Source organism: Mesoplodon mirus (assembly GCF_964341445.2).
Source record: "Mesoplodon mirus genome assembly, chromosome: 2".
In the NCBI taxonomy this organism is placed as follows: domain Eukaryota; kingdom Metazoa; phylum Chordata; class Mammalia; order Artiodactyla; family Ziphiidae; genus Mesoplodon; species Mesoplodon mirus.
Genome location: NC_138977.1, coordinates 197,913,256 through 197,936,927, shown reverse-complemented (window position 1 = coordinate 197,936,927; position 23,672 = coordinate 197,913,256). Strand labels below are relative to the sequence as shown.

Below are 23,672 nucleotides of genomic sequence, written 5' to 3'. Positions count from 1 at the left end.
CTTCCTGCAACAGGGCTACCCACCAGCCTCCCAATACCAAACTCTGTCCTTCAAGCGAAGTGCTGGCTGGTGACAGGGAACAATCAGGGTCCATGTCCCTTTTCCTATGGCTGACCTAGCTACTTGCAAAGAGAAATTTGGTCGTTTTATTTTCTGAGGACCCCAGTCGGTCCTTGGAGGAATTCACCAAGCTGACAAAGTTCTATGAGCTTACTTGAGGGGATCCCCCCTTTCTACCTGCTGCACCTTTGAAGAGAAAAGCTAGATCTTTGGTGCAGCCCTGGCATCTGCTGATGAAATGGCAGTCCGAAATCAGGAACACGTAATCTACCTCTCCCTTCTCTGATTAGCAACTGCTCGAATCTGCACTTTGAAACTCAGGGTAGGTCATGGAAGCTGGAGTCTGTTCCCTACAAACAGGGAATGTGGGACATGGAAAGGCTTCTGTGCCCAGGAGCTCCACAGGGTCCTGCTTGGTTTCAGTAACACAGGGAAAAGACGAGAATCCAGCCCTCTTCCAGGACTGCCTGGTAGAAGCTTTTAGAAAGAATACCAATATTGTGACTTACCTCGTGGTCCAGTGGTTAAGACTCTGAGCTTCCACTGCAGGGGGCACAGGTTCAAGCCCTGATGGGGGAAGTAAGATCCTGCATGCCTGCCAGAAAAAAAAATTAATTAATCAATTAAAAAAAAGAAAGTATACCAGTATTAATCCCACACCTCCAAAGGGCAAGTCCTAGTAAATACCCATTTTATCACTCAATCTACCCCAGACATGAGGAGAAAATTACAGAAGGCAGCTATGGGACCCCAACCCCCCAAGCATCAGCTCATGGACTTGGCCTTTGGAGTATTTAACAGTAGAGATAGTGTTGAGGAAGTGAAAAGGATTCAGGGACAACAACGAAAGGCACCATTATTGGCGGCAGCCCTATAGCCTCTGCACAACCTCAGAGTTCCTGCCCCGGCTTATGAAAGCTCACCGGGGGGCGGGCAGGATCTAGAAGATCTGGATCAGAGCCACTGACCCAAGTTCCAGTAAATGTTAACTGGTTTACAGGGCTGGACCTAAAGGACACCTTCCTTTGCATTACCCTGCACCCAGACTCCCAATATCTCTTTGCCTTTGAGTGGACAGATCCAGATACTCATAGCACTTCCCAGCTAACCTGGACCACGCTGCCCCAAGGCTCCAGGGATAGCTCCCACCTATTTGGGAACACATTAGCAAAGGAATTAATAGAATTACAGTTGGTCAACGGGTCTCTCCTACAGTATGGAGATGACCTCCTAATTTCCAGTCCCACTAGGGAAGACTCAGATAAAAACACCATTCACATCCTCAACTTCCTAGGGGGATGAGGATATCGAGTCTCCTCACAAGGCCCAGATTTCCACCCAACAGGTTAAGTACCTGGGATATGTGCTCACCTCTGGGATGAGGACTCTAGCCCAGGACTGAAAGGAAGCCATTGTAACCCTCCAGACTAAGAGGTAACTGAGGGCCTTTCTGGGGATGGCAGGATTTTGCAGGATCTGGATACCTGGATTCAGGCTCAGAGTAAAGCCTCTCTATGAGGCCCTGAAAGGAGGTGACCACAAACCCCTCAACTGGGGTAAAGATTGCCAACAGACGTTCCTAGCTCTAAAACTAAAATTTGGGACTGCCCCTGTATTAGGTCTCCTGAACTTAGAAAAACCCTTTACCCTCTAAAAGCTGAGAGACAACGGGTAGCCCTGGGTGTCCTCACCCAAAAACCTGGGGACCTCCCAAAACCAATAGCTCATTTCTCAAAACAACTTGATCAGGTGGCCACTGGATGGCCACGATGTCTTAGGGCAGTGGCTGCCCCTCTCTGCTAGTAGAAGAGGTCAATAAGTTCACTCTGGGACAACCCCTGGAAGCCCTAACTCCTCACCAAGTACAAGGAGTCCTAGAAGCAAAGGGACACCAATGTCCGATGGGTGGATGATGACTTAAGCACCAAGCCCTCCTACTGGATACCCCAGGCATAACTCTTAAGGTCTGCCAAGCCCTGAACCCAGCTACTCTAAGGCCAGACCCCCCCACCCCAAGGGTCCCTTGTTCACTCCTGTGTGGAGGCTATTGAACAAGTTTACTCCAGTAGACCTGGCCTCGAGCCCCTAACCAATCCTGATGCAGAATGATTTACCTATGGAAGCAGCTGTATACATGAAGGGGTTAGAAAGGCCGGCTATGTCATAGTCAGTTGAGTCAATTGTTGAGTCTGGAGCTCTACCCTCTCACACTTCCGCCCAAGAGGCCGAATTGATTGGCTTGACCAGAGCACTCTAGCTAGGAAAGGGATTAAGAATCAATATATATCCTGATTCCAAGTACGGATTCCTAGTACTATATGCCCATGCTGCCATATGGAAAGAAAGGAGATTACTAACAGTCAACGGGTCTACCTATGAAACACCAGGCAGAAATTCTAGAACTGCTAGAAGCCGTCCAGCTTCCAAAGGAGGTTGCAGTCATTCACTGCAGAGGCCACCAAAGGGACAACACCTCCCTTACAAAGGGAAATGCCCTGGCCGACAAGGTCACTAAGACAGTAGCCAAAGAACAGCTGGCCCTACAAGCTGCAGCTCTCGGACCCAACAAGCTCCTCCCTTCTCAGTGGTGCCACCTTATACACCAGAAGAACAGGCAGGGAACTGGAAAGAGACCTCTCAGGGTGGCTGACAAAAGATAACAAGCTTCTCACTCCTGGGGCCAAGCAATGGAAAATACTTAAGTACTTCCATGAATCCTCCCACTTAGGGCAAGACTACCTATTCAAACTGGTTACGCAGGTGTTGCTGGGTAAAGGACTGTCCCAAATTGTTAAAAATGTCATCAAGGCTTGTGAGCTTTGCGCCCCCAGTGGCCCAGGAAGATGCCCCATACTTCCCGCCCTAACTTGGCCCATACAACATTGGGGAACCTATCCAGGGGAGGATTGGCAAGTGGTCTTGACCCAAATGCCCCCATGTAGGGGATGGAAACACCTATTGTTATTCATAGACACCTTTAGAGGGTGGATAGAAGCTTTCCCTACTAAAACTGAAAAAGCAATAGGAGTATCCACATTTCTGCTTAAAGAGATAGTTCCGAGATCGGGTTACCCAAAAGCTTACAGAGTGATAACGGACCTTCCTTCACTGCCAAACTGACCCAACAGGTTTCCTCAGCTCTGAGTATTAACTACAGCTGCCACTCTTCCTAGAGGCCCCAATCCTCAGGCAAGGTAGAAAAGGCAAATCATGTTCTACAAAGAACGCTTGCTAATTTATGCCGAGACTTCAGAAACCTGGGTCTCCCTCCTGCCTCAGCCCTTCTACGGACCAGGATGGCCCCGCAGGGAATTTTAAAACTTAGCCCCATTGAAATGACTTACGCAAGGCCCTTTTTTGACTTCAGATCTTTTGTTTGATGAGGAAACCCACAAACTGGTCTCCCACATTGTTAGCTTGAGCCAAGTTCAAAGTGCCCTCCAAGGGAACGAAGCGCTACCCACCCCCACAAAAGCAAAGGTCGAGGTCTCTGCCCACTCAGGGGACTCTGTCCTACTAAAAACTTGGAAGGAAGGGTCCCTTGATGACCAGCTACAACTAAAATGGAAGGGATCATATCAAGTGTTACTAAGTACTCCAACTGCTGTCAAGCTAAGAGGAGTTACTAGCTGGGTACATCTGTCTAGAATAAAACCTGTACCTTATGAGACTCAATAGGAACCAGAGGGGACCTACTCCTGCAAGGCAGTGGGAGACCTCAGATACTTGTTCCAGAGAACAGGTATGGGTTGACCTAGTCATGTTTGTGTTTCTGACTATCATGCTCTTATTCTGCCACTTTTCAGAACACCCTCCCCCAGGTAAACATCTTCTTTGCCTCTGCTGGGTCTGAACAAATATATAGTAATATGACGTCAAAAGCCACGATACTCCTAGTAGGACTTCTGACGATGGTCATGGCTCAGGGGGAATGGGAAAGTAATGTTTTAGTAAACACATCTAAAACAGCCATTCGGGGAGAAAAACTAGTTAATTGTTGGGTCTGCCATAAAAACCCTGGCTTACAACAACAATTACAGGTACATATAGGTACATACAACAAGAGTATTATCAATTCGAACACATGGAAAAACCTCCCTCTACCGATTTGAGCACGATGGGTAATACCCCCACCCCCGTCAGGCCCAATATCTTGCCTATGTTTGACTCCTTTTAAAAGGGTGCATATGGGCTTCCCTGGTGGCACAGTGGTTGAGAGTCCACCTGCTGATGCAGGGGACATGGGTTCGTGCCCCGGTCCGGGAAGATCCCACATGCCGCGGAGCGGCTGGGCCCGTGAGCCATGGCCGCTGAGCCTGCACGTCCAGAGCCTGTGCTCCGCAACTGGAGAGGCCACAACAGTGAGAGGCCCATGTACTGCAAAAAAAAAAAAAAAAAAAAAAAAAAAGGGGTGCTTATAACTTTTCCATTAATCATGGCTACTTTTGTTATTCAGAAAACCAGTCATGCTTCTGATGCCACTACACCTCTAATGGTTCTCCTGGGTATGGTGACAGCCTCTTTAGAGCAATCCCTGGCCACCAGATGGTAATATCACAACAGTGTCTTGGAACCCAGACCCAAACTGCATTCCAAAGGATGCCTTCATTCTGTGTGCTTATAATGAAGACCAGACCCCAAGTGCCTATGGGATAGGGATGGAATGGACTAAAAATTGGGCTAGAAATTGTCAGGCTCTATGGAAGCAGTGAGTTAAAACCTTCTTACTCTACCATCTCATCTAAGCCAAGGGCATGGAATACTCCTGACTTAACTATTTTGAATATACTAATGGGCCCTTGTCCCTGCATTGTGTTCATAACTTGTCCCTTCCATGGATCCCTACGGCTGCTTCCTTCCTAAATTCTTCTGTTCCCAGATCTCTTACTTCACCTTCAGGATATGTCTGGATATGTAGCAATTCCCAGAATGAGAGCCCAAAGACAAGCGCACCCCAGGGAAAATTTGATCCCTTTGTAAATGCTTATCCTTATATCCATAATGTGTGGCATGAGAGAGAGGGTACATTAGGACACTTGGTCCCATTCACAGTCACAATTCATAATAATACTCAATACAGTCCCAAGAGGGCCATCGGATTAATATTAGCAGGAATAGGGCCGGCAGGGGGATTGGCAGCTCCATGGGAAAGCTTTGCCTTCCATGAGAAAACCCTAGAAAATCTAACTAACACTTTAGAGAGCCTAGCCCTGACCACTGGCAATGCCCTAAATAGACTTGCAACTTCTTTAAACTCATTGGGCAATGTGGTCATGGACAATAGATTGGCGTTGGATTACTTCCTGGATGAGCAGGGTGGTATTTGTGTGGTTATAAACAAAACCTGCTGTACCTACGTTAATAACTCGGGCCAGATCAAGATGAACATCAAAAAGATTTATTACCAGGCATCATGGTTATACCACTACAACCAGGGACAGACCCCAATGCCATCTGGTCTACTATTAAGAGCACTCGCCCTAGCCTTACTTGGTTCCTGCCCCTCCTGGGTCCAGTCATGGTCATACTCCTCTTCCTCTTCTTTGGACCGTGCCTCTTTAACCGCTTGGTAAAGTTCGTGTCTTCTGGGTTACAACAGTTCCACATCAAAATGATGGCTATGCAAGGATTTCAACCCATACCTCCCTCTGACTTAAAACAAGAAGCTGTCCTGCCCCTGGGGACAGGGGACAGTAAAAATCCAGAGATTTTTACTCCCTGACAGGCAGGGTCGATACCCCTGCTTGGCTCTGAAGCAGCTACAGAAGATGGACCATTGCCCTTCTGCTTCCTATAAGAATATGGGAGTAAAATCTCTGAGCAGGGAATGAGACAGGAGGGAAAGGGGCAGGACACAAACGCTAGATAATGAAGAAGGGGTGCAGCTGTTGGAATGCGACAAAGACCAGCTGGAATAAAAGTTGAAACCAAGGTGGCTTTGAGAATAGTCCAGTCATTGACCTTTAGCTCATTATACCTTCATTGTAATACTAAAATCACTCCCCCTTACACCATGACAGTTCCGAGGAGGACCAAAAAAGGCCCAAAAGTGGGCAGTGGCCCAATTCCTGGGAAATCCCTACCATGCCCTGACATAGCAAGAATATTCCTCCCACTCGGCCTATGAAATTACTTAACCTATAAAAACCTACGAACCCATGCCTCAGGGCCGCTCTCACTTTTTGAGACAGTCCACATTCTGCCTATGAAATGTGTATCTCTCTAAATCAATTTGCTTTCCCTTTACTCTGGCTGCTTTTGAATTCTTTCCTGCTTACGAGACCAAGAACCCTCACTTGGTGGTCCACCCTAAGGACTCCTGCAGGTCCCAGGATGTGACATTTCCCTCTCCTGCAATACGCCCACCACTTATTCAAGTACTTTCATACTCTCTGCATAAAAAGCTAATCCGGGCTCCTCTTGTACTTATCCTGCTGCAGCCCTAGAATTTCCTTGAGAAGGCCTGGTTCTTTTAATGGCATTTAGAAACCAAGTTCAGGAAAGCAAGTGTACTCATTGCTCTGGAGGATCTTTGCTTCTAGGCCCTTTTGGCAGGAAAACATGCATGCAAATACACATAGATATACATAGTTATTTAAATACACACACACCTACATAAACGTATATCCATAGTTTACTTACTTATTTTATTGTTTGTCCCTTACACTAAAATGTAAGCTCCACGAGGGAGAAAATTTTCGTGTTTTGTTTGCTGTTTATTTTTTACTTTTTTTGTGGTACGCAGGCCTCTTACTGTCGTGGCCTCTTCCGTTGTGGAGCACAGGCTCCGGATGCGCAGGCTCAGTGGCCATGGCTCACGGGCCCAGTCACTCCGTGGCATGTGGGATCTTCCCGGACCGGGGCACGAACCCGTGTACCCTGCAATGGCAGGCGGACTCTTAACCACTGCGCCACCAGGGAAGCCCTGCTGTTGATTTTTTAGTGCACAGAACAGCGCATAGTAAATGGGGAGTATTCAGTAGATAGTTGTTGACTAAAACAGAAGAAACAGCCCCAATAGGCTAAGTAGTTTGTCAAATCCTCACAACTGACCAATGACAGAACTCTCTTTGTAGCATGCTTCCAAGACCCAAAATAGGAGCTAATATCTGGCCGGATAGCACATGTCTTCATGGTCATTTTTCCACCTTAATTTTTTTCTGGCCTCTTTCACCTTTAGACTTTTGTAATTTGTATCCTCCCTTCCTACCCTCTGGGATTCATAACCTCAGGTGGTCAGTGGGTAGGAGCTCAAGGCAGAGGTTAGGTAGCTAGTCCTGGAAGTAGGAGAAGAACCCAGGCTCATCACCCAGTGGTGATGGCTGAGACATCTCCTCAGCCTGGAATGTGGTCTAATACAAGGAGTGGGGTGTCCAGGTGTGGTATCTGAAGTCAGTTATCATTGCTAGCGTACCCAGCAGCAGCCCTGATGCTACCCAAGAAATGACCACACGGAAGTAGAGCATCAGAGATAATAGAAGACAGACCCAGAGCGGGCGGGTGGAGACCCAACAGAGAGGAAGCCAACCTCCGGGAGCCCTGGAGTCATGGAAACTGGCCCTGCTGCTCTATCTGTCCTCAAATGCTATAAATAGTCAGTTTCAGTATCAGCCATGGCCAGACCAGGCCAGCACCACGATCAAACCCTGAGAAGAAATGGATTTGGGGGAGGATGTCACAGAGAGAGAGAGAGAATGGTTGGAATGGGAGGAATGAGATGAGATGGAAGGAAAGCTTTTGCCTATCCCCACTGCACACCACAGCAGGCCTCTGGCACTCAGAGCCCACCCCACAGAATTTTCCAGGCTGCCCATCACCCAATAATGCTGTTTCACCAGACCATCCCCCACCCTTCCTACTACTTTGTTCTGTTTCTGCTGCTCAGTATGGCCTTTCTGCCTCCATATTTTTCTTTCTTTCTTTCTTTCTTTTTCTTTTTTTTTTTTTTTTTTGCGGTACGCGGGCCCCTCACTGCTGTGGCCTCTCCCGTTGCAGAGCACAGGCTCAGCGGCCATGGCTCACGGGCCCAGCTGCTCCGCGGCATGTGAGATCTTCCCAGACCGGGGCACAAACCCGTGTCCCCTGCATTGGCAGGCGGACTCTCAACCACTGCGCCACCAGGGAAGCCCTCTGCCTCCATATTTCTTCATACTTTTAAAGCTTATCTCAATTTCTACTTCCTCCAAGGAGGAAGTCCAAAAAGCCATCCCCCAAAGACTTCTAGTCTAGTTGAGTTGCTGACACTTGGGCTGTGGGTGTCCCTGTTAGTGGAGAAGGAAGATCTGGCCCTTGGGCCCTCCATGAATTGTGGACATGAGGTGTCTTCTGGGATCCTAGGAACCCCTGAATAACCTCCTGTTCCTCCCTTTTTCTGTTACAAAGTCCTCTGGACCCTGTAGCTCCTCCTCTGCCTCCCGGCCCAGACTTTTCTCTGTTACTTGGTTACTGAGTGATTTTAGGGAAGTCTCTTGACCTCTCTGGGCCTATTGCAGGCTGAGTTCTCTGGTTCCAGAGACAGAGTGTCTAAGAAGGATGTTTATTAAGGAGGGCCCTTGGGCTCAGTGCCTGGGGGAGGGAGGGAGAGGAAGCTGGACTGGGCAGAGGGAGAAACTGAGCTACAGGGATCTCTGGAGCCATAATGACCCAACAGAGTTGTCCCATGTTGAGCCCAAATGGCTGGTCTTTTATCCCAAGATCAGTCATTGAATGCAGGCAGTCTGGGGTAGGGCATGCCCGTGGGCAAGGCTGCTCTCTGCGGCAGTGGCAGTCCCTAAGGGGGCTAAACGTTGAAGGCTGTCCACCTCCCAGGAACTGGAAAAATAAGTCCTTCCATGAAGGGGGACCTGGGCAGCGCATCAGTGCCTCAACTTCCTCCTGTAATAAGGGCATCACGGGACTTCCCTGGTGGTCCAGTGGTAAAGAATCCACCTTCCAATGCAGCAGACACGGGTTCGATCCCTGGTCGGGGAACTAAGATCCCACATGCTACAGGGCAACTAAGCCCACGTGCTACAACTACTGAGCTTGTGCACCTCAACGAGAGATCCTGCGTGCCTCAAACTACAGAGCCCATGCACCCTAGAGCCCGCGCACCACAACTAGAGAGAGAAAACCCATGTGGCCACACTAGAGAGGAGCCCGTGTGCCACAACTAAGACCCAACGCAGCCAAAAAAAAAAATATATATATATATATATTTTTTAAAAGGGCATCACAATACTTCACTAAGCTATTGTGTGGATGAAATACAACAATATATGTCAAGTTCCTAGCACACACTCTGACTCATAGTCACTGTTTAGTAATGGGGAGAATGTTTATTGTCTGGGTATTGGGCTAGGGTCTGTTGAGTGGCTCTAACCCTAAGCCACTTTTCCTCTTTTGGGGGGAGGTGACCAACGGGTGGGTCCATGTACGCTAAAGATTCAAATTTAGACTTTTGAAGTTTTTCCCTATGAGGTTACATATAAAGCCATTGAAATATAATAACATCAATGAAATATGTTAATCATACAACTTTAAATTTAGGTATCAGGAGGTAAATTATATTTTTTATTAATCCATTAATTATCTTGTGAACAACACTATTACATGACATTGTCTTTTTGTCTTAACTTTTCCAATATGTATGCTTAATATGAACCACTTTATCTATGATCTTGTTTTGGAATTTCTTCTTTTAATATTCAGGGATGCTTGAGAAATGGTAGTGGTCCAGCCTCTTTGATGACCTGATGATTTTTGTGCTACGTGTCCAGGGATCCAGGAGGCAGGTGGACAAAACAGCTTCTTGTCTGCTAGGCACACGGCAGGCCTTAGATCTCCCAGTTCACCTGTCCACACCTTTATCAGCCCGGAGGGGACTTCAACCAGGTCAGGTGTCCAGGTGTCCTTAGGGGCCGACGCTCCACAGAGCATGCTCCGTGTGGAATCCGACAGGCACCCAATCCCAAACGGCCACTTCAGGATCCCACCCCTTCACCCCACCCACCACCCACTCCTCCCCCTGGAGCCGGAGCAGAAAGCGGGAGAAAGTAAAAAATTGGGCGCCCGATTCCCTGACCAAGTCCCTGGCTCAGCCGAGGGCACCTCCCCCCGGTCAGCGGTCCTGGAGTGTAGTGGTACCAGCCGCGCGTGGGATCCCAGTACAGGGCGCGCTGACCCTGGGAGCAGGGTTGAGGGTTAATGGGGACCAGACGTGGGGGATAGGACCTACCGGGAAAAGATGCTTTGTTTTGCAAGCTTCTGAGCTTGGGTTTCGGTTCTTTTTAGAGAAAGAAGAAACAAATCGCTGTGATGTCTTCTGACCAGGGCACCCCGGGGCAGCTGCACCGGTTTGGGGATGGGGGAGCCGCTGCGCCCTGAGCCCGTCGGCCGCTTCCGGCTCTCTAGCCCCTGGGCAGAGCCGGCCGCAGATCCCAATGGAGGCTTGGAGCCTGGGAGTCACCTACGCTCCCTCTTGGGTCAAGGCTCAGTCCCAGAGGGGAGAGGGGTCATGGCCGCGATCTCCAGGAATGGGAGCTCTGCAGTCCCCTGAGCGGGTCCAGGACTTGTCCTGCAGATTAAATAAGTCCGTATGTAAAGGCTAGTACAGTCCTACTCTCACTGTCCTTAAGAAATGGGGCTGTTATTTCCTCAGCACAGTGGCTCTGGAGGGTCCTGGCAGTGGCACCCTGGGTGTGGGAGTAGCCAGCTCTGCAGAAGCCCGATGGGGGGGAGGAGAATCCGCCAGCAGATGCCACCCACCCTGTCCACCTTGTTAAACTGGACTGAGAGTTGGACACACCCACTCTTCCCTGACTTCCGAGACCACTGCTCCTCTGTCCTTCTCCTGTCCTTGCTTCCATTTCTTCAGCGTCCTCTCTACCCCACCTGCACCGCCTCATATGCAGGTATTTTGGTGTAGGCTGTCTAGGGTCAAAAAACTTTCACGGAATTCATTATAATAATAATAAACAAGGCAACTGAAGTTCAGAGAAGTGGCTTAAGGCCATTCAACTGGTGCTCTGCAGGAGTCAAGGGTGGCCAGTGAAGGAATTGCAGAGTTTGGATTAATAAATAACGGTCTTTAAGATAAAACAAGGTTGCTTGTGTTTGGTGGTCAGAGCTGTCAATCCATCACTGGGTATTTTCTGAGTACCTGCTGTGTGCCCAGCTCAGAGCTGGCTTGCTGGAGCAGGGGGAGGGAGATTAAAAAGATAGAAGATGAGGTGCCCTACCCCCAGAAAGACTAGCATTTAGTCTGCATCCAAGGAGTTGAGGCCATTTAACTGATTTTTGCTTTGAAAACTTTACATCATTGTTAGAAGAAATTATTTTAAAATTTTTTCTCCAATTCCATCTTCCAATACAAAGTTAGTTAGTTAGTACTTTCTCCTAATTTGGGGCAATAGGTAGACATAATTTTTATTTTTTTAACATGAAATCTATAATTTTGTTTACAAATAATAATTGGTTTACCAATCATTTTGGTCCACTCTTTTTTACATATCTTGAAAACACATTTCCCTGCCTTCTCAGTCTTTTTAAAAATGTTTATTTATTTATTTAGCTGCATCGGATCTTAGCTGCAGCACGCGGGCTCTTAGTTATGGCATGCGGGGTCTAGTTCCCTGACCAGGGATCAAACCTGGGCGTCCTGCGTTGGGAGCGTGGAGTCTTAACCACTGGACCACCAGGGAAGTCCCTCATAGACTTCATGATTATCATTTCTATGCTGTATACTATTCCCTCATATGGCCATACCCTATTTAGCCACTTTTCTGTTGCTCCTTAATGCCAGTTTTTTTGTCATTATAAATAATGTGGCTATAAATATCTTTGTACATAAAGCTTTTTCCTCTTCTTTTAAATTATGTCCTTGGAATTAGTGCCCAGAAAGGGGATGACGTGGTCAGAGTGTTGACTGTTTTGTAGCCTTGTTATGTAGAGCCAGACTGCAACTGACAACATTTAATAACTAAATGAAGTAACCTATGTACTTCTGCCCTATATCTGAAAAGAATATTGTAGAGAATAAGCACTATGGGCACCCACGATGTATCAGGTCCCTGCTAGCAGGACACCTGGGGATGAACGAGAGGCAGTTCCCACCTTTGGGGAGCACAGAAGCTGTGGCTCTTCGACCTTTTTCTCTTCCTAGGACACAAAATATTCAAAACTGCTACCCATCTTAGGGCAGACCCAGAATTCGGCAATTCTCCCAAATTCTGCAGGGACTTGAAATACAAGCATGTTTTTAAACCAGGAGAATCGTAATCAAAAAGGGTATAATTTTTGGCTTCGATGAAGCAGGTAATTGGCTCCTAGCTGTAACTCCATTCCTTTTTCTCGGATTCAAGAACATCAGGATGCCTAGAGCCCATGCTCCACAACAAGAGAAGCCACTGCAGTGAGAAGGCCTCGCACCGCAACGAGGAGTAGCCCCCGCTCGCCACAGGTAGAGAAACCCCACACGCAGCAACGAAGACAACGCAGCCAAAAATAAATTAAATAAATTAGAAAAAAAAAAAAAGAATATCAGGATGGGGAGTCGGGGGGATAAATTGGGAGTTTGGGATTAACAGATACACACTACTATATATAAAATAGATAAACAACAAGGACCTACTATATAACACAAGGAACTATATTCAATATTTTGTTATAACCCATAATGGAAAAGAATCTGAAAAAGAATATATATCTGAATCACTTTGCTATACACCTGAAACTAACATATTGTAAATCAACTATACTTCAATTTAAAAAAAAAAGAATATCAGGATGCAAGATGAGAGGGATGGATAGATGACATAGAACGACTTTGATTTCTAAATTCAAGCAAACCATTCCCAAACCAGGCATTTGTGCTGTGACACAACTGGACAAGTAAGATGATCCTTTTATGTGTAAACCTGTGCACAGGGCTTTTGGGTAGGTAGGCCAGGATCACAGAGACAGAACACTGGGGCTCAGGTGCCAGGATGAATTGGAGCCAAGAAAACTATGAAGAATCTGGGACCCAAAGGTCATAAGGTTGGCCAATGTATTGCGTTCATTAAATGCTATGTACTAGGCACTATTATTAGGCGCTGGGATACAGCAGTGATCCAAACAGATACAAACCCCTACCACTGGGGAACTAATGCGTAGGGGTGACCGGGGGGTACAAATAAGTGAAATACTGAGTATGTCAGATGGTGATAAATACAACGGGAAAATAAAAGCAGAGGAAGGTGACAGGGTGCTCTAGAGAGGAGGTTTTAAATAGGGCTTTCAGAGATGGCCTAACTGAGATGATGACATCTGAACAAAGGGCGAGCCTTAGGATGTCTGGGAGAAAAGCATTCCAGAGGCCCTGACGCAAAGCCTTGAGGCAGAAGCAACAGGCCAGTGTGGGCTGGGAGCAGCACAAGGAGATGAGATCAGAGAGAGAGTTGGGGCCATTCTGTGGGTGGCCCTACAAGCATTTTAGGCATTTCAGCTTTACTCAGAGAGAAGTGGGGGACCCAGTGGACAAGGAGATGTGGTCTGATCTGGCGAGGAGAACGTACTCCAGGGCGAGGGGGGCAGAGCCCAGTTAGGAGGCTAGTGGCAAGTCAGCAACCCAGGTCTTCGGACTCAACCCAGTTCCCTTTCCACGCACTTGGCCCGCCTCAAACTTGAGGTGTGAATTGTTGGGAAGGGCAGAACCTACAGTGAACCCAGCCAGGAGGAAAGGTTTCTAGGAAGGTTTTTAAGTTCACTTACAACTTCGTACGTTGGTCTCATTCGCACTAGAAAAGTTCCAGTGTGCGGTTTTAGCACGGGGAGCCTGGGCGACGGTCCAGTTACACCACGGACAAGCTGTGTGGCTTCTGGCAGGTCTTCTAACCTCTGGCCGACCCAGTTAATTCATCTGTAAAATGGGGCTATAAATGCCCTCACTGCTTCATATTTTCAAACGAGATCACTCGAAAGCACCTTTGAAACATCGTTGTCGTTTACAATAAAACAAATGTGAAAATGGAGCTGACCTCAAAGGGATGACTTTGAACAGCACTTCCAAACTCTTTCAAAAGCGCCAAGCTTTGTCTCCTTCGAGGTCGCCGGAACCTACTCGCCTCTCACCTAGCGCCCGCGGCGGGGCTGGGAGTGCAGCCGGGCGGCGGCTGGCGCGGGAGGGAGGTGGCGCTGGGGGCCGGGGCGGGGCTGCTGAGACCCCGAGCCCCCCGAGCTGACCCCAGGCCCTCTCTGCGCGACCCTCGGCCGGGCCCTGTGCGGGCGCCGGGGCGGGGGGCAGCTGCGGGCCGCGGGCGGGAGGACAGGCGGGGCAGGCAGCCGCGACGCGGCCTGGGCGGAGCCGCCCCCTCCCTCCTCCCGCCCAGCTCCCGCCCGCCCCAGGCTCCCCGGGCCCGCGCCGCTCTCTCTTTCTCCGACAGCTGCTGGGGAGCCCAGCGCGCCGCTCCGCGTCCTGCCCCGTCTGTGCCCGGGAGTCGCCGACCGCCGTCGCCGCGCCATGACCACGCAGCAAATAGCGCTCCAGGGCCCGGGACCGTGGGGCTTCCGCCTCGTGGGGGGCAAGGACTTCGAGCAGCCTCTCGCCATTTCCCGGGTAAGAGCAGCCTGGGACGCGCGGGGAGCGGGGCCATCCCGGGCTGGGGAGCGGCGTGACTCAGAGGGGACCTGGGGCGGCCGGGGCCCCGCGGGCGCTGTCAGAGACGGCGGCTTCCGGAGCCCGGGACGGAGCCGGGGCGGCCGGGCGCAGCCAGGTGCGCCAGGTGCGCCGAGCGCTTTCCGCGCACCTCGGGCCCGCAGCCCCCGCCACGCTTGCCAGACGCCGCGCTCCCAGGCGAGCCAGCCGGCTGCGGAACACCACTTACCGCGTCCGCGGGACAGAAAGGCGCAGTTTTCGTGCCTTCGCTCCGGAAGCGTGGCCGGCGCGTGGACGCGCTTTGTCCGCGGGTGAAAGGCTCAGGGTCCCCGCAGATCCCGCACGCTGGGAGGTAGCGCTTCCCCGTTCTAAACAAGCCGCAGAGCGGCGGAAAGCAGTTTGGAAGTAGCAGGAACCACCTGGAAAGTGAGGTGGAGAGGATGGGAAGTTTACTGGGGCGGGGGCGGGGAGGGCGAGTGAGGTTAAACGCAACAATCCAAACAACTAGTTTCTCACTCCTTGGACTTGATCCATGGCCAGGTTTTACCTCTCTAATGTCTTTTGGAGAAATGGCGGGATTTTGGTAACAGACCAACCCGAATAAGCCCTCTTGGACATTCCACTACTTCGCGGGAGATGGCCGTGCCATATTTCTGCCTGGCATTTCGGGATTATCAACTGATCAGCCCTTTTCCCCCATAAATAGGGGTGCGGTGGGGTTCCCACCTTATGTGTTTGTCTGGGGGAAGTTGGTGCTTGAAAAATTCTCAGAGGGTCCTCATCTGTTTGGAAGGGCCCAGGTTCAGTCGGAGACGACCAGGTCCATCATCCCCAAATAAAGCGGAAGCCCGAGGGAGACCCAGACTCATTGTTTGGAGGCCCAGGCTTTGGTGATCTAGTCTGGGCTAAAGGCAAGGTTGATGTCCCACTGAGAGTTGCCACATTCAATGTGCCACCAAAAGGCGGGCAAGAAATATTTTTTGACTGAATGAAAAAAGGGAGCGCAAAGCACTCTCTGGTACCCAGCTTTGCTAGGCCTATCATTCCATTCATGGGCTCATCTGCTTGCTGAAGATGACCCTAGACCTCCCTCCCCAGCCATCTGAACATTCCTCCTTTTTCTTGGAGGGGGAGGGTGGAGAGGGAAGGGGAATATCCCTATGGGTCTTTTTGACTTAGGTCCTTGCCTCCAGCCCCCGAAAGAATATGGTGGGAGGCGCAGGAGGAAAAGAATTGGGGCTTCCTCTTTGGCTTCTCTCCAGCCACAGTCCTACCCACATTTCCTTGCAGGTGGGCCCTAGTGGAGTGATGTCTTCTCTGACCATCCCACTCCCAAAAGGGGCAGGTGCTTCAGTTCTTAGGCCCTGTCTTCCACCTGCTGTCCCCAGGGGACAACTTTGATTATTCTTGCAGGTACATGCTGTCTTCCCAGCCACCAGCCAGATTCCTCAAGCGCAGAAACTGTGCCTTCCCCAAATCTGGACCCCTGCCCCCAAGGCTGGCACCGAGCTGAACTTGGCTGTGCCCAGTAAATCTTTGCAGGCTTATTAATAAATGCTTATCCAGGGAAGGCACATTTAGACTCGCTTACCTCATAGTCCATTTGTCCCCACTCTTTGTGTCTATAATTAACCTGTCAGCCGGCTCAACTTCTGAATTTATGTATGACATGAAACCCTTTCTTAAGAACTGGAGAATATGGCTTCCTCCAAGGAGCCGGAGCTGGAGCTGGAGGGACAGAGTGGGGGTGGTTAAAAAAAAAAAAGAATTGAGAATATATTGGCCATCTATTAAAAGGGCAATTACTGCCTGCCATTTTAGCTGTTTTAAAAAGACTTAATGCAAGTGGCCCTGTGCTGGAATGATGGTATGGGGTGGAAAACACAATACTGTGAATTCTTTAGTTTGTACCCTCATCTGTTTTTTTATTTTTTTATTAGCACATGTCTCATGAGCATATAGCATATTCTAGAAACTATACAGCAAAGCCCTGGAGTCCCAGAGATGAAGAAGACACAGCTCCACTCTCAAGGTGTTCATGGTTTAGTGAGGGAAGCTTATCTTTATAACGCCCTGGGTTGTGCTTTAATTGAAAACTGAAAGTGACTCAGAGGAGGTGACATTCTCTTCCTGACAGTAATTTACCTGTTTATTCATCTCATTATTCCCACATGGAAAAAACCTGGGCCTCCTAACTTCCTGGGAATGGGAAAGTCATTGTCATAAAGGGTCCCTGAGGTAGCTGAGATCTGGTATAGGTCTGATTTTTGCTTCTTACTTGAGCTGTACCTGGGGTGAGTCTTCTACTGTCTGTGGCTGCCTTTTTTTATCTCTGCAATGGGGATAACTCCAGCCATTGGCTGTGAGTTAAGGTATGTGAGATTGCTGTGTAAACAGTGAACAGTAGTGAGGATGTGTGAGCATCTGCAAAGTTATACACACGTTCTGGTTGGTAGGTGTGCTAGATTCATCATTCGGGGCAGATACAGTTTGCTGTGGTTTTGTATATGCAGACTTTGAGTCTCCACACCAAAGCAAACCATAAAATTAGGCTGGGAAAGGAGTGCCTTTTATTTAAATAGCTATGTTTGCTTTCTCTTGCATGAATTATTCTGGTATTGGCTTCATTCTTTTGTCAAACTACTAAAGCTCCTGAATATAACTCTGTAATCTTGTATACTTGAAATTATTTTTCTTTTTTAACTTTTTTATTGTGAAATTAAAAAGTCATAAACTAAAAATGCACAGCAAATGCTTATAAAGTAAATACCTGTAGAGTTACCACCCAGGTCAAGAAATAGAACATTACCAGAACCTCAGCAGCTCACTAACCTACCTCCTTGTTTTTAGCCAGTTTCTGAACAGAAACAAACAGCACACATTTGTGTGTGTGTGTGAATAGCTGCTTTTGTTCAATATTTTCATCTTTGTTATTGTGATACACTTAAAAAATTTCAATCCAGCTCTCCAACTTTGAATGGACATAAACTATCTTTCTTCCTTTTACCAGTTTCTCATTTAAGCCTCTACCTTGGACTCCCTGAAGTCCTCCTTGGACTCCTGACACATTTGCAATTGTCCTCTGAGATTTTTTTTCTGTCAGTTCCTGCTCCAGGTCTACAGTTGTCTACCTCCTTGAGTTGTGGTATGTTTTTTTTTTCCCCATGTCAATTTCTTATTTCCCCTAGTTACTTTCCATGGAAGTCTTCAGAGAATCCACACCCAGGCCAAAATTGCTGCTGAGTTTATGTTGACTGTTTTTCCTCTCCCAGCAACTGACAAAAGGCAGGAAGGGGCGGGGCCAGAGATAAGGGGATGCTCTTGGTGGGAGGAGTTGCTCATTTGCCTCTTGATTCCTAGGGAAGCCTTTGCTAAGAGCCTCTGGTTTTAACTCAAGTATCCTAAGGAGTGTTTAATAATGGATACTCTGTAGTCAGAGGGTCTTTTCTGACTTTAAAGAGTGTTATTTCCAGACTCAAGTAGGCTTACATCATGTCCTTGAGGTCGAAAGAGCAGGGCTTATCTGTCAGATTGTGAAAAGTGAGAATTGTCCATAAAGGCTCATTATGCATTAATGGCCCTTGCTCTGTACTCCCTCATTCTGTGAAATTGATCACCTGGGAAATATTAGCTGCTCCAGCTGATCTATGGAGAGGAGGAAGAGGATGAATTACAGGGAATGGCTTGGAAGTGAATGCTTGAGCCTACTGGCATGAAATTCACCAAGCCATGTTATGTCCCTTTGACCAGAGACCCTGCCCCTTACCTAAAATCCTGGATGCCAACCTTGCTGGCTTGTCTTTGAGGAGGAGAGAGCGGAGAATGGTGTTAAGGTATTGCAACAGGGCAGATAATTGAGAGGAGGTTATCATTTAACCACTGAGATCACTCTCCTACTCTGATCAGGACTGGGAAAAGCACCAGTACTGCTCTTGTGCTGGGACTAGTTAGGAGTGGCTTCCAAGCTGTGCTCATTCCCTAGGCCGTACCTTGCCATTGCTCCCTGGAGGAGAGGAAAATGAGTATTCTTTGCCTTTTACAGGGGAGAAGCTCAGTGCCCATAGGTTAGGTAATTTGTTTGAATTTACAAATTTTTTCAATGAATGAACTACTTCTTAACTTCTTTGTAAAGGAACAGGTAAAGGCTCATTAAAAATGAGCAAAAGGCTATGTCAGAAAATTAATTTTTAAAGGATGATTTGACTTCCAGTATGTCTCAGAGGAGAGCCTGGAGAAGCTGCCAGAACTTCTGTATGGTGCCTGGTAGAGTGTCCAGGGCAGGAACTCAGGCTGAACTCCAGTCCTGAACACCACACTGGTGACCCCAGGTATGTCACATGCCTTCTCTGGGGCTCAATTCTCTGTAAAGATAAATAAAATAATAAATAAGCAAACCAGTGGTTTTGTACCCTTTGAATATGAGGGCCCCCTTTTTTTTTATTGTTAAAAAGTGTCCCAACCTCTCATATGACATTAATTGTACCTTCAACCACCAGTTGATGAGAAAATGTAATATGAATTCAGAAATGTTTTCAGATGAATTTGGGTTGTGTTATTCATCTGTGAATATCTATGCCCAAATGACTCTTATGTTAATCACAAGAGCCTCCATTTACACTTGGAAGATTTGTGTGAGAATATTTGATTGGCTTGCAGCAATGACCATAGTTAAACTGTATATAAGACTTTTTATATGCCAGGCAGTGTTCTAAGAGCTTAACATAGTCTTTCAGTAATCGTCACAAGTATCTTGTGAGGTAGATACAATTAAGATACCCATTTTATAGATGAAAAAACTGAGCCATGGAAACATTAGGTACTTTGCCCTTGTCATACAGTAGTGAGTGGATAGAGCTGGAATTTGGCTGAGCAGTCTGGCTTCAAAGCCCATAGCCTTAACCTCTATGTCATAATAATGTTTTAACAGTAGCTAATATATTTTGAATGGCTACTCTGTGGTAGGTGTGCACTTGCATTATCTTTTTCTGTACTCCCCACAACCCACGACACAGGGACACAGGACACACAATACATACAGTAAATCGAAGAGCTGGGATTTGAACCCAGACAGATTTGACTCCCAGGCCAGCTTTAACCACAGTATTCTGCCCCCTGATAAGCCATAACTGTCAATATTTCATTGATAATAATATTACCCAACACCCAGGTCTGAGAAGTGCTAATGGCGGGGCAGTCATCAACATGAGGGGTAGGACTCTCCTGGGGTCCTCACCCCATAGCCCCTCACGCCCATGGGGGTTGGCTGGGTTGGCCTCAGCCTGAGTGCTCCTGGAGCTCAGAGCATCCTAGAGAGCAGCACCTCCGCTTCCTGTTTCTCCTGAAAAGCTAGAAGCCATGGCCCCACCTGGGAGAATTGACAGACCAGCCATAGGATTCCATGGCCGTGTGAGCAGGGAAGAACGGAAGAGCAGAGGAACTGGACGATTTGCCAGAGAAAAGCCTCTGTAGGTGGCCAGGACGGAATCTGGGGGCAGTTTTTATGGCAAATGAAGATGACCAGGGAGTGGACAGATCCACCTTGCCCAGCCAAGGACGGGCCTGCAAAGTGGCGGCCAAGCCAAGTCCACAACAAAATGTACCCATGAAAACCTAAGACGAGAAAGGTAATTTCCGTATGGCATTAAGCACCCTGTGTGATTGTTGATACTGTTATTAGCACCAACGTGGGTAAAGTGGGAAGCTCATCTGTAACTGAGGTCCGTGGTGTATCTTCATATGTGTAGTACACTGCCTTCTCAGTAAATGCCATAAACATGAAAAACACCTTTCTGAAGAACACTCTGGTCTTGTAGGAGGCCAGGTTCTTGATCAAGAACTCGGCCTAATTTTAATAGATATGACTACTCATGTCTATCAGATAAGATAAGGACATAGGTATGACCTATATAGGATAAACTTGTCAAATGCATACAGATAAATAAAATTCAGGTGATGCAGCAATGATTTACATCCATTTCTTTAAAAAAATTATATATATATAAAAAATACACTTCCACAGCTGGACGTGATCAGACCCTATGACCCAACAATTCTCCTAGTTAACTGCTCAATAGAAATGTGTCCATATGGCACCAAAAGACATGTCAAGAATCTTCAAAGCAGCACTATTCACGATAGCCCCAAACTCGGAACAATTCAAATGTCTAACAACAGTGAAATGGAGAAATAAATGGTGGTATATACAAGTAATGATATGAAACACTGCAGCCATGAGAATGAAGGAATTACAACCATGCACAATGACATGGATCAGACAGGCAGACATATGATGTTGAGAGAAAGAAGCCAGACATAAAGCATAAATACCACATCATTGCAGTTATATAAGATTAATCAGGCAAAATTAATCTATAGTGTTAAAAGTTGGGATCACAGTAACCTTTGCCAGGAGGTTAGTGACGGGAAGGAGGCACGAGGGGCCTTTAGAAGTTCAGGTAATGTTCTGTTTATTTGGTGCTGATTCCATGGGTGCGCTTTCTTGGTGAGAATCCATCCAGCTGTTTATTTACAATTCGTGTCCTTTTCTGTATGTGTGTTATGCCTCAATAAAAAGCTTACATAACAACCCTTGTGCTTATTATAAAAGATCAAGTAATATAAAACTGTGGACAGCCCAAGGTAAAAGGCTTCCAACACCTTTCCCCAATCTTCTCAGAGGTAAACACTGTTTAACGGTTTGCTGCAAAACTTTTCAGACTTTTTTCCATTCATGTAGCATTTTTAAAAATCAAATTACCATGTCATGGTGAACTATTTGGATGTCACTGCTTTGTACTTTCTGCCTTATTTTTAATGCAGCAAATCAAGAATTAAAGCCATCTTGATGTCATGGGAAAATGAAGTCTCAGTATCAGCCTGATCTAGGTTCAAACCTTGTCTTGTCCCTATATTAGCTGTATGTCCTCAGGCAGGGTTAGCCTCTGAAACCTCAGTGCTCTCATTTGTAAAGCGGGAATAATAGTCCTTGTCTTCAAAGGTTGTAGTGAGGATTAAGATGATGTCTAGAGAGAGCTTAGCACTATGGCTAACACATAGAAGGTGTCGGTATACAGTGGTACTATTAAAAAAATATATTAATGGTAGCTACTGTGTATTGAGTGCTTATTATGGGCCAGACATTGTTCTAAACTCTACAAATGAAATCTCATTTAATCCAACAACAAATGAGGTTGACCCTGTTATAAATTGTATTTGATAAATGAAGAAACTGAAGCAATGGAGAGTAACTGCCCAAGGTTATGTGTTTAGTGAATGGTTAGGATTTGGGGTATGGATGGTTGTTATTGGGGCTGTTTAAAAGCACATGGGATTCACTGGGACTTGTATAGGGACCTTTGAGAGACTGATGACTTCTTGATCAATTAGTCAGGGTATTCTACTTTGCTATCTGCTTTTTAATTATATTCCTACCTAAGAAATGATGGTTGGTCTTTCAGACTAAGAGAGCAATAAGTCTCTTTGATCGGCCACCCCTTCGCGTTAATAGCTTCCTTTTGCACCGAGTGCGAAGTGAAGCTGGATTACGGCATAGCTCAGCTACTTGGACCTGAACTACTTTATTGCCTCATTTTCTTACGAAAATGGTTATGGAGTAACCAAGAACATTTTGAAACATTCTTGGGGTTTTCAAGCCAACTGCATAAGCTCATACAGCTTCTGTGTCTATAATGTGGCTTCAAAGTCTGTGCCATAGCCTGGGCCCACAAACAAACTGAGTCAGAAGTCTGACTAAGGAGAGTTCAAATTCCACATCTAAATGGGATACTGCAGGGCGGGGCTCTGCTTTGTCATCCAGCTCAGAGTCCTTTAAATTTATACCTAAATAGGGACTTACCTGATGGCGCAGTGGTTAAGAACCCGCCTGCCAATGCTGGGTTCGAGCCCTGGTCTGGGAAGATCCAACATGCCACGGAGCAACTAAGCCCATGCGCCACAACTACTGAGCCTGTGCTCTAGAGCCCACGAGCCACAACTACTGAAGCCCATGCACCTAGATCCTGTGCTCCGCAACAAGAGAAGCCACCGCAGTGAGAAGCCTGCGCACCACAATGAAGAGTAGGCCCCGCCCTCTGTGACTAGAGAAAGCCCGCACGCAGCAAAGAAGACCCAATGCAGCCAAAAATAAATAAATAATAAATGTATTTAAAAAAATTTATACCTAAATACTTGGACACAGCCATTAGTTCAAAGGAGGTTGTCCCTAAAGGTACATGGCACTGAGATTGAACGTGAATTCCAAATTTCTTTATTCCAGTCTTGTTTGTATAATGTTAAAAATTATTAAGTTATTATTTAATATTAATACACCCAACTTGTAAGGTGATTTATAGCACCAAAATACATGGCTACAAAATTTCAAACAAAAGAACACACACCATAAGATGTAACAAAAAATTGGGGTCTTCCCTGGTGGTGCAGCGGTTCAGAATCCGCTTGCCAATGCAGGGGACACGGGTTCGAGCCCTGGTCCAGGAGGATCCCACATGCCGCGGAGCAACTAAGCCTGTGCGCCACAACTACTGAGCCTGCGCTCTAGAGCCCGTGAGCCACAACTACTGAGCCCGCGTGCCACAACTACTGAAGCCTGCGCGCCTGGAGCCTGTGCTCCACAATGGGAGAAGCCACCACAATTAGAAACCCTCAGCAACTAGAGAAAGCCTGCACAGCCACGGAAGACGCAACGCAGCCAGTCAATCAATCAATAAATTAAAAATTTGGAACAAAGAAAGAGATGTGCCAGGACCTTTCAATCAGGTGGTTTCTGTAATTGCATACTACATTTAGCTGTGAGTTTTCTGGTGGAGGCAAAATAGGAACCATGTTATTTAGGCATCTGGAATGAAATAACTTCTGCAGTACTCCATTTGCATTCAAGGATGTTGACCAGTGGTGTAGGGGATTTTTTTTTCTTTGTTTTGGTAAGAGATAGGAAAATACTATTCTAATGGATGTTTCATTTTTCTTTTCTTTTCTTTTC

At 47.1% G+C, this 23,672-nt stretch overlaps 1 protein-coding gene and 2 long non-coding RNA genes across 3 annotated transcripts in view; 2 read left to right on the top strand and 1 right to left on the bottom strand.

Moving 5' to 3' along the window:
- Nucleotides 1–14,316, bottom strand: part of LOC309811077 — a 74,259-nt gene extending 59,943 nt beyond the window's left edge. Inside the window, exons 1-2 of the long non-coding RNA XR_014295100.1 lie at nt 13,792–14,316; nt 570–655 (exon numbers count right to left, since the gene is read on the bottom strand). This is a non-coding gene — a long non-coding RNA (uncharacterized lncRNA). The remainder of the gene's footprint in view (nt 1–569; nt 656–13,791) is intronic.
- Nucleotides 14,317–14,412: 96 nt separating this feature from the next.
- Nucleotides 14,413–23,672, top strand: part of PDLIM1 (PDZ and LIM domain 1) — a 42,669-nt gene continuing 33,409 nt past the window's right edge. Inside the window, exon 1 of the mRNA XM_082633570.1 lies at nt 14,413–14,635. Within this exon, the coding sequence (XP_082489696.1) occupies nt 14,540–14,635 (96 nt within the window). The 5' untranslated portion in view covers nt 14,413–14,539. The remainder of the gene's footprint in view (nt 14,636–23,672) is intronic.
- On the top strand, nt 14,647–22,846 carry LOC309811084. Its single transcript, XR_014295101.1, has 2 exons — nt 14,647–17,819; nt 18,885–22,846. It is a non-coding gene; the product is annotated as an uncharacterized lncRNA (long non-coding RNA).